The 10,921-nt window shown below is 49.4% G+C and overlaps 1 protein-coding gene across 1 annotated transcript in view; it reads left to right on the top strand.

Moving 5' to 3' along the window:
* Positions 1-8,308, top strand: part of LOC308166227 (transmembrane protein 214-A-like) — a gene marked incomplete at its 3' end in the record, with an annotated part of 20,517 nt that extends 12,209 nt beyond the window's left edge. Inside the window, exons 13-17 of the mRNA XM_080540492.1 lie at positions 5,959-6,076; positions 7,041-7,137; positions 7,333-7,501; positions 7,686-7,837; positions 8,182-8,308. Coding sequence (XP_080396618.1) covers positions 5,959-6,076; positions 7,041-7,137; positions 7,333-7,501; positions 7,686-7,837; positions 8,182-8,308 — 663 coding nt within the window. The remainder of the gene's footprint in view (positions 1-5,958; positions 6,077-7,040; positions 7,138-7,332; positions 7,502-7,685; positions 7,838-8,181) is intronic.
* Between the last annotated feature and the right edge of the window lie 2,613 nt (positions 8,309-10,921).

Raw genomic sequence — 10,921 nt, forward strand, 5'->3', positions numbered from 1 at the left:
AAAGCTACCATTGAACGGCCCATAAATCGGGGACAGCGGCCCATTGGTCAATTTTCTATACAGGCACTGGGCTGGCCCAATCAACAGAGAGAAGGGGGGGGGGGGGGTCAGGGGTCACGCACGCAGCACCAGACCTCCGTCTCAGTTCCGCGGTAGTTTTGGGCCGAGCCGGCCGGCAAAATAAATTTTGTTAGCCTGGATAGTTACTAGATAGATACTGAGAGAGATGGAGCGCAAAAGCACACTAAAACGGAAGGGAGGCTGGCAGGGTACAGATACAGAGGTTTAGGGTTAGGGTTGAAGAGGAGGCTAGCAGGGAGGAGCGGGAGCAGGGTACAGATACAGAGGTTTAGGGTTAGGGTTAGGGTTGAAGAGGAGGCTAGCAGGGAGGAGCGGGAGCAGGGTACAGATACAGAGGATAGAGAGGATACAGAAGAAGCGGGGCCGAGTCAGCCTGTAACCGTTGACCCGGTAAGGAAAATATACGTAGGTAGCTGTTAGGGGTGTAACGGATCGCCCCCCACGGTTCGGCACGCATGTGTACCGCGGATCAATTGCAAAATGTAACCAAGTAATAATATTACTTAATATTAGTTAATATCCCTTGTAAATCACAATGTAGAGTTGCCATGAAAAGATAGACGCGACAGTTGCGTGCTTTGTTTTACTCTAAAGCGCAATGATAGGTTGATAATGGGAAAAAAAATCTAGAACAACAAGGCTGCGTTCGTAAATTCGCTCTGGAATCTGATCACTGAGTACACTGGTCTACATGCACTGGTACCATTGCTTACTGTATGTAGTCGTCTTTGTAGTGGTTTGGGGGAATACTACAGTTTGTCATATGACTGTACAGCACAGTATATAAGACGAGTATATAAGGCAAGTATTTTTGTGCTGGTGTGGTCCGACCTATTGGGGTGGGCCTGTCTGGGCCAAAAATGCCAGGGCCTAATTTTTGTCCCAGTCCAGCCCTGCTCGTAAGACACTCACATTAGCCTACCCATTTCTCAGACATGATATTAGTGTAAAAGGCACAAAATCAATATTATCATCTCTTGCCAATGGCAGAGATTAAAGGTCTTTGCACACCAATGCGTGTGTTTTCGCATGCGTATTTTTTAATCCGTCATCCGAAAAAAACGTTACGCACAGAGACCTTGCACACCGGTCCGTTGCGGAGTCCGTTGCGTTTTTTTTACGTTGCGAACTTTCGCAATATGCACTCTACATTCTAAATGCTTGATTTAGCAAAAGGTACAAACAACTGAGAGCAATATAACTAAAACCAAATGGTAGACCACATCAGTAGAATGTATTATCAGCAGAAAAGTACAATACATCTTTATTTCTTTTAACAAAGCGTGGTGTGCATCTCCTGCAGTGTGATATCTGTAATCATACCATTTGTAGACTCTCCGCTCAGGGTTGCCAGATGGGATTGAGAATTTCCAACCTAACCACAGTCTAAAAACGGCTAAATCCACCCAAAACCAGCCCATCTGGCAACCCTGTCTCCGCTGCATCAGAGTCTACTTGTTGCGCAAAATAGGCCAGGGTTTGTCCAATCCTTTGTTGGGCATCTCGTTTCTTAAGTCCTGGTATATTGTGGCATTTCTTTACTGTTTGCCATCTGGTCTAGGAATACCCAGGGAGATGCAGAAGTAGAATGGTGTAGTGACTACATTATGGGTTCATGTTCTCCTCTTACTGTTGGTTGTGTAGTGGGAGGGAACCAGTTCTGGCACTAGGGGCAGAGGGGAGGATTATTAACGTTGCAACTTCCTGTTTAGATACAAGTGTTTTGGTGATCGATTTCCTGGTCCTGTACGGAGTGTACAAGTTGTTATTTTGATTAAACAGTTATCATTACGTTGCCTACGTCTTTCCTTTTTCCTCCGGCACTACACTGGTGACCCCCGACGTGGATTTTTGTTAACGTGATTGTGTACAAAAACCAGCGAGCGAACATTGCAATCCTGCAAAATGTCCGGGCGAGGAAGACGTTCAAACCAGCGGCAGCCATCACCATCCCCTGTCAGGGTAACGCGTGGTGCGCACACTCCCACTCTCAAGCTACCAGAATTCTGGGACTCAACGCCTGCTGCATGGTTTGCTATTGTAGAGGCACATTTTAACAAAAGTGACATCGATGACGACGACGACCGGTACAACCATGCTGTGGCAATGTTGGGCAGCTCCACCGCAGCTCGAGTGGTAGGTTTTTTGTCTGCTCCCCCGACGACGAACAAATATGAGCGCCTCAAGGCCCTGCTTCTAGAGACATTTGAACTGTCCACTGCGGAGAGGGTGCGTCGCCTATTTGCCATGTCGGACTTGGGTGACGAGAGGCCTTCTGCGCGCATGGAGAGGATGCTAAACCTGCTCGGTACAGAAGACCCCATGATCCTCTTCACAGAGCTGTTCATGCGCACATTGCCAGCTCAAGTTAGGATGGCGCTGGCCAACACCGCCATCATGGAGCCCCGCGCCCTGGCCAGGGAGGCGGACCGGTTCGTCTTGGCCATGCCTCAACGGTCCCCCGACCTGCTCGCTCCCGCGGCCGCCCCGCCACCCGACCGTCGCAGGAGAGCGAAGGATGACGCCAGACCTTCTGGCCAGCAGGGTAACGCTGCGGGCCATTGTTTCTACCACGCCACTTTTGGCGCCAAGGCCAAACGGTGCCGCTCACCCTGCACCTTCGGACCGACGGGAAACGGCGGGGCCGGCACTCAGTAGTGGCCCTGAGCGCTGGCGTCACCAACAGGCTGCTCTTCATACAAGACACCGCCTCTGGTCGCAGTTTTCTTTGTGACACAGGTGCCCAGTGGAGCATCATTCCGGCAGAGAGATCGGATGTGGCGAAGGAGGAGCGTGGTCCGCAGTTGGCGGGCGCGGACGGCACACCTATCTGCTCTTATGGCACTAGGGCGGTGGACGTGTGCTTCGGAGGACAATGCTTTTCGTGGGATTTTGTCATAGCGGCTGTCACATTTCCCCTCCTTGGTGCGGATTTTCTGTGCGCCCACAACCTGTTGGTGGACGTGGGGAACAGGCGCCTGGTCAACTCACAGACTTTCGCTTCCTTCGCCTGTACGCAGGGGGAGGCGGTCTACAGCGGGTGGTCCAATACGCTCGCCGAAAGTGACCAGTACCTTCGGCTGCTCGCCGAATTCCCCGACCTTACCAAGCCCACCTTCTCCGCGCCCACGGTGAAGCACGGAGTGGAGCACCACATCGAGACCGAGGGGCCTCCCCTCCACGCCAGGGCCAGGCGCCTCAACCCGGAGAAGCTGGCCATCGCCAGGGCGGAGTTTGCGCATATGGAGCAGGTGGGCATCGTTCGGCGCTCGAGCAGCCCCTGGGCGTCTCCCCTGCACATCGTCCCTAAGTCAGACGGCGGGTGGCGCCCATGTGGGGACTACCGCCGCCTCAACGACGCGTCCAAGCCTGACCGCTACCCGGTCCCACATGTCCAGGACTTTTCAGCGAACCTGGCAGGCAAACGCTTCTTCTCCAAAGTGGACCTGGTACGGGGGTACCATCAGGTGCCGGTGCACCCCGAGGATGTCCCTAAGACGGCCGTAATCACGCCATTTGGACTACGCGCGCATGGCTGCAGACCAGGCCGCCGACCCCGCCGTCCAGGCTCTCAAGTTGTCGGACACAGGACTGCGCCTAGAAGAGGTGGTTTTCGGTGACGCAGGGGCCACGCTCCTGTGCGACGTCTCCATGGGTCAGCCACGACCGGTGGTCCCCGCCAACTGGAGGCGCCCCGCCTTCGAGGCGATACACGGCTTGTCTCACCCTGGTAGGAAACCGTCCTCGCGGCTGGTGTCAGAGAAATTCGTCTGGCATGGGCTCAAGAGGGATGTGAGGGCCTGGGTAGACACGTGCATCGCCTGCCAGCGCGCCAAGGTGCATCGACACGTCAAGGCCCCCCTGGAGCAGTTCTCTGTGCCTGAGCGGAGGTTCGATCATGTAAACGTGGACCTGGTAGGGCCGCTGCCCCCCTCGCACGGATACACCTATCTCTTTACCATGGTGGACAGGACGACTCGCTGGCCGGAGGCAGTTCCGCTCTCCTCAACGACAGCCCCCGACCTGGCCCGGGCGTTCATCGCGGTGTGGGTCTCCCGCTACGGCACCCCTGCTGATCTCTCCTCTGACCGTGGCTCACAGTTTACTTCAGAGCTGTGGGCAGCGGTGGCGGAGAATCTGGGGGTCAAGCTCCACCGCACAACCGCCTATCACCCGCAGGCGAACGGGCTCTGTGAGCGTTTCCATCGATCCATGAAGGCCGCCCTTCGAGCCAGCCTCACGGACAGCGACTGGCTTGACAAGCTGCCGTGGGTCATGCTGGGGCTCAGGACAGCGCCTAAGGAGGACCTCCAGTCGTCGTCCGCTGAGCTGGTGTTTGGACAGCCGCTGCGGGTCCCCGGTGACTTCATTCCCAAGTCAACGGAGCCCTGGTCCGCCGCCGCTCAGCGCGCCTCCCTGCTGGACAGCGCCAGGACCTTCGTCCCGGTCCCGACTACGCAGCATGGTGTCCCTACTTCGAGGGTGCCCCCGGAGCTGCACTCGGCGAGGTTCGTTTTCATTCGTCATGATGGCCACAGGACTCCACTACGTCCTCCTTATGACGGGCCTTTCCGTGTCATCGAGGCCGGAGCCAAGAACTTCATGGTTGACATGGGGGGTAGGCCTGAGTGTGTGTCCGTTGATCGCCTCAAACCGGCCCACTTGGACCTTGAACTGCCCCTGGACTTGGCCCTGCCACCGCGCAGAGGCCGGCCTCCAGTCCTGCCTCCCCTGCAGCGCCCTGGCCATTCCCCCCTCCGACCCCGACAACCCCCCGCGGCTCGCGAGCCCCCGGTCGTCACTGCCCCCCGTCCTTCCCTGCAGGAGGACGTGATGGGCGATGTCACACCTCCTCCCGCACCTCCTGACTTTACCTACGATCGTAGGGGCCGGGCCATACGCCCTCCTCGCCGTGAGGATTTCCAATATTGAGGTGAACACTGGGGGGGCTGGTGTAGTGACTACATTATGGGTTCATGTTCTCCTCTTACTGTTGGTTGTGTAGTGGGAGGGAACCAGTTCTGGCACTAGGGGCAGAGGGGAGGATTATTAACGTTGCAACTTCCTGTTTAGATACAAGTGTTTTGGTGATCGATTTCCTGGTCCTGTACGGAGTGTACAAGTTGTTATTTTGATTAAACAGTTATCATTACGTTGCCTACGTCTTTCCTTTTTCCTCCGGCACTACAATAGAATAGTAGAATAGAAAAAGAAACCGCTATAACCAGCTGAATGATGTATGATGCACTGGCAGTCTGTGAACCTGCCCGGACCCTGCCCTTCTGCCTGAGTTTGAGTAGGATGCTGCCCAAATGAATGTTATTGTTTAGTGATGCTGCCCAAATGAATGTTATTGTTTAGTGCCGTACGCTTTCGTGGTATTATATTGTGTGAATTATCATCTGTATGTTGTTTTTCTTTCACTCGACTAACCGCCGAGATAATACTTGAGACATTACGGCTTCCGTATACATTAATCCAACTGTCCTGCAGTTCTAATTTGACGATGTGTCCCAGTCTATACCATGGCGGAGTGGTCAAAAACAACTCTCAAAAGGCTTTTGACGGACGCGAAAAACGCAGAAAATCGCACCTGTTCCGATAATTTTTTTGACAAACGAATATTACGGATTCGGTGTGCAAGCGTGATTGACACAACATAAGTTCTAATTTATTTTTTTAATGGACGTAAAAAACGCATTGGTGTGCAAGGGCCTTAAGCCTCTGAAAACTGTGAAAGACGAATTGACCATGATACAATATTTCAGGTACTTTAATGCATGAGGTGTTTTGTGATTTCAAGGAGTCTCTACTCACTAGTCTCGACTCTTAACAACTTGCTTAATTTAATCTCCCCCTCCCCTCTCTCTCCTCTAGGACCTCCAGTTGAAGATGCGAGGGCCCTGGGTCCCCTGGTACAAACTGATGATGGCTCTGCTGGTGTTCGCTGCTGGCTTCATTGCTCACGACGTCAGATCCCACGGCTCCTTCTCAGGTGTGACAGAAACCCTGCTGCCCCGACACTCTGCTGTGTGTGAAACGGAAAACTCTTCAGCCTCCGGCGGGTCCGGGGGGGCCTCTCGTGAAAAAAACAATAACATTTGGCCTTTTTAGAAACGTATTTCATGGAATTCGACGTCATTTTCTATGGCTGGACACTGTATTTCGACATGGCAAATTATTCTCGTTTGTGCAATGCAGCTTCTATTTTCAACTTGTTAGCTGTCTTTGCCAGGCACATTTGCATGCAGCACCACACATGCAAGGAAATGGTAAATGGACTGCACTTATATAGCGCCTTTTTTGCTACTCCAAAGCGCTTTACAAAGGCCTCTCATTCACCCACTCACACACCAATGGCGGCAAGCTGCCATGCAAGGCGCTGGCCCGCTCACTGGGAGCAATTTTGGGGTTCAGTGTCTTGCCCAAGGACACTTTGACATGTGGCCCGAAACGCTAATCTGCCAACCTTGTGATCATTAGACGGCGACTCTACCTCCTGTGCCACAGCCGCCCCAAAGGAAAGCTAGAGGAGAGATGCGGCAGGCTATTGAAACAATGCAAACAACATTGCAACAGTGTAACTTCTCAACCCGGGGGGGTATTCCATCAACGTCGCTTAAAGGAAAATCCAGGCTTATTTTGTCTCGAGAGATGGAGTCTCACTGGATTTTCCTTTAGCGATGTGGATGGAATACACCCCAGGAAGCTAGAGCTTCACTTTCAAAAGACAGAGAAGTCATTGGGCTGTTAACACTGTACTTGAACATCAGAAAAGATACCAAGAATGAATTGGCTATGTTTAGGCATTAGGATCTGTTCTAAATGTACACATGAATATCAGGAGTGGAGATATACCATGTCCCCGTGGGGGATGAACGATAATGATCAGACTCTCACACACACACACACACACACACACACACACATCTCCTAAACAACCTTGATTTGTGTTGTAGCCTCCAGCACAGCCAGGTATCTGGACAGCTCGGGGGTGATGGCTGTGTCCCAGCAGGCCTGGAGCAGAGTGAACCTCTACTCCCAGCAGGGTTTCAGGTGGGCTTCCCTTTCTCTTCATCACTCTTAACCTCTGACCCCCGTCCACTACTGCCAAACTCTGACCCTCTCACCACTAACTAACTAACTCACTAACATCCAACCTCCCTAACCAGCATCCAGGCAATTCCATCCTTATTACAACGTTTATGTTAAGAATGAGGATGATAGGAACCGTGTGCTGTTTCCTTCTAGCTGGCTGGAGACAAACACTCCGTATTACTACTCTGAGAGTGTGCGTGTGTTGGGGCCGATGGCGGAGCAGGGCTGGGACAGGACGAAGGCCGCCGCAGTGCTTATCTCTGAACACATCTCGCAACCTATCATCTGGCTCAGAGTAAATACACCTCTGCTCATAGAATGGGTAAGACACACACACACACACACACACACACACACACACGCACACACACATATACATACATACTTATTTGCTGATAAAAAGAGAAGAGCATGTAATTGTGTGTGTTGATTATATGTTGATTAAGTATTGTCTAGTTGTGTGTTTTCAGTCCACTGACAAGTGTTTGTGTTTTCCCTCTCCCTAGATATACGCCAACACTCCAGACAGCGTGTTCCAGGTGTTGGAGTACCTAAAGCAGCTTCTACTATTCATCCAGCAGAATTACCTGCTGCCTGCCCTATCATACATACCAGACCTATTACAGCAAGCCTGGACCAGCCTACAGGACTCCTGCAAGTCAGTAACATAAAATAACCTCTTGCTTTGTAAAAAAAAAAAAAAAAAAAAAATGCGGACAAAGCACCCTGGGGTATTTTGGTTAGGAGAGACGCTTTGAATGGTTGTTCAGAGGATTATGTTTTTAGAAATGGATAGCTTTATTTCCAAAGCCTGAAACAGAGGACAAACGGTGTATTGAAACCTCAGTTTCACTTCATGTTTTGCTTTTTTACCGTACCCATGAAATGCATTTGTTTGTTGAAGTCTGTATATCTGACGTGTTTGCTCACTATTGCTTTTATTGTCTCTAGTGGATAGATTTTGTAACAAGTAATAATTATAATTTTTTGTGTGTTTTACAGTGGTGAGGTGTCGGTATCGTGTCTCCAGAGTCACGCGCTCTCCTTCACCAACTCCACCTGGCACCTCCTTCAGGACACCACCTCTGCCCTCAAGACCTGGGCACAGGAGCTGCTGACGTGGGTGTGACACACACATGCCATCGTGCACACACACCCTCGCTGTCATACACGTGCATACACTGATGTACACACAGCAATACACACAACACACTTACATGAACACACACTTACTCACACAGTCTTAGACTGCAGTTGCTTGCGATCACCCCCTCCCCCGCCCCCCTTCTCCACGGCTCAGAAACAGAGAGACTCTGGGACAAGATGAGTGGATCGTCTCACTCAACGGACCCCCCCTTTCTCCCTTTGTTGTGTGATTTGTCAATCTGGGATGCTATTTTATAGCAGTAGTTTTTTCTACCGGCATATCTCGCTCTCTCTCTCTCTGGGATGTACACAGATATCCCTGTCTGTCTGTTTTTTCTACCTGCTGTGAACAGTACATTCTTGCTTTATAAACACGTCAAGTGTCGTTTATAAAGAGTTATCCTTGTTTATAAATGGTTTATAAGCATTTATGATTTATAAACAGTACTACTTCTGAAAAGCTGCCAAAGGGGAGTGAACGTAACTCTCCCTGAGTCGTTTCAGTGACGCAGAGTCATCAAGAGTTCTGGGGTAATGATTGACCTCTGACCCACCTCCTGCTGTATGCTTTGATAGTTAGACCTACTGTTGCCCCTCCCCCCGTGCTCACAGGGAGGGCTGGATATCTTAACAGGCTGCTTTAACCCCTGATAAGAGATAAGGTGTCTGGAAACGATTATTAATATGTTACTTTATACATGTAAATGATTTATAATAAAGACTTCAGCCCCATTCAGTGCCTGTGGTTCTTGTCTGTGTGTGGAGAGTCTCTTTCTAGTTGTTCGGTCTACTGACGCCGACTGAAAGGCTGGCCTGAAGGACACGGATACTCTTCAATTCGTTTTTCTTATTTTAGTGAAAATTGAACAGATTGTAAAACCTGCGAATGCAGACAACAAAACATACATGAATACACAGCTCTGACACATTCAATGACTAACACAAAGCATATAAATGTTACACAAAGCACGCATCAAACACACTAACAGTGGCATCCCTCGAGTCCTGGCATCACACAATGAACCCATACGCACGGTCTCCCACTATTAAGCACCTAATCACAGCCCCCAATATCCCTATGCATAACTGATCACTATACTAGGGATGCACGATATTATCGGCACCGATATTTATCAGCCCGATAATGGGAAATTAATGTTATTAAATATTTATTGGTTTTATAACATTTTAGCCGCTATAGAGCCGATAATATGAAGCCGGAAATATTTCTGCTTCCGGTTGTCGCGCTCATGATGCTGCGCCTGCGTACAGCCACGCAGTGTAGAGACGAGAGCGAAACGTGTCCCGGTGTGGACATTCTTCACAGTTTCTGAGGCAGATAGTGCGTTTGCAATTTGCAACACATGTTCGACAAAAGTTCGGAGAGGAGGGCAAAGGTCTACGAGTTACAACACAACGAATCTCATAAGTCACCTTAAGATTCACCATTGCAAGCAAGCACGCTGTATGGAAGGAATATCAAGCACTAGTAGCAGAAGGTAGCCTAGCAACGAAAAAAAAAGCTGCTGTGCCTATTGAATACGCATTTGAAAACTGCAGGAAGTTTACTCGAGACAGCTCAAAGGCTCAAGCAATCAATGAAAAAATAATGGAGTTTATGGCCCTCGACGACCAGCCTTTCTCCGTAGTAGAAGATAAAGGATTTCGCCAGCTAATTTCACATTTAGGGCCCCGGTATACACTCCCAAGCCGCCGCTATTTTGCAGACGTGTGCCTGCCTGCTCTGTATGATACAGTCGCCACACACATCCATAGTCTGATCGATACTAGCGTAAGCCAGATACGTTTTATCACAACCTACCTCATCCTCATGCACTAAAAGTAGCATAGCCCAGCCCTTTTCAGTTGCTTTATTAAGCATACTAGTGTAGCCTACTATGTGCCTTGTGTCATTCTGTTTATCTGCAGACTAAGCAGCCATTTGGCACTAGTTTCTGTAAAAGTTCTATAAAACTTTTGGTTCTATGAAAGTCTTTATTTTTGTATTGACTGATGCACTTTATTTATTTATTTTTTTATATTTTATTTATGCATTTTCAATTTACAGGGATAGACAAGATGCACTTTATTTTTTGACACTTTTTTGATCTAATTACTCTTAGGTGAGCCTTTTTTGTTTTCATAAAAGGAGGCCAGATCTTGGCTAAAAAAAGCATTGTGCACTGTCTATAACAGATTCTGTTTGTTAGAGGAAATAATGAATGAACATTTGAAGAGTCAGAAGTGTTCTCTTTGTTGTGTTAACAATAGTGATGTAAGTTAGATTTGGTGAGATCACTATGGAATATTAAATCATCAATCTTTGCTCACTACATAGCCTTTCTTACCTTCAGGTGTGCATGAACTACAGGTTATCAACTGTGAAATTATATCTGTTCTCATATCGGTTCTCATATCGGTTATCGGCCACGAGAAGCGGGTAAACATCGGTATCAGTATCGGTTGGAAAAAAATGCATATCGTGCATCCCTACATTCATGTTTTCTATGTAACAAAAACCCCTTGAACAGAGAATAAAATATGCTTTCCTACACTCTTCTAGTGATGTAGACTCAAGAGACAGAACATGTTAGTT

This window comes from Nansenia antarctica (assembly GCF_963989245.1).
Source record: "Nansenia antarctica genome assembly, chromosome: 10".
Classification (NCBI taxonomy): domain Eukaryota; kingdom Metazoa; phylum Chordata; class Actinopteri; order Argentiniformes; family Microstomatidae; genus Nansenia; species Nansenia antarctica.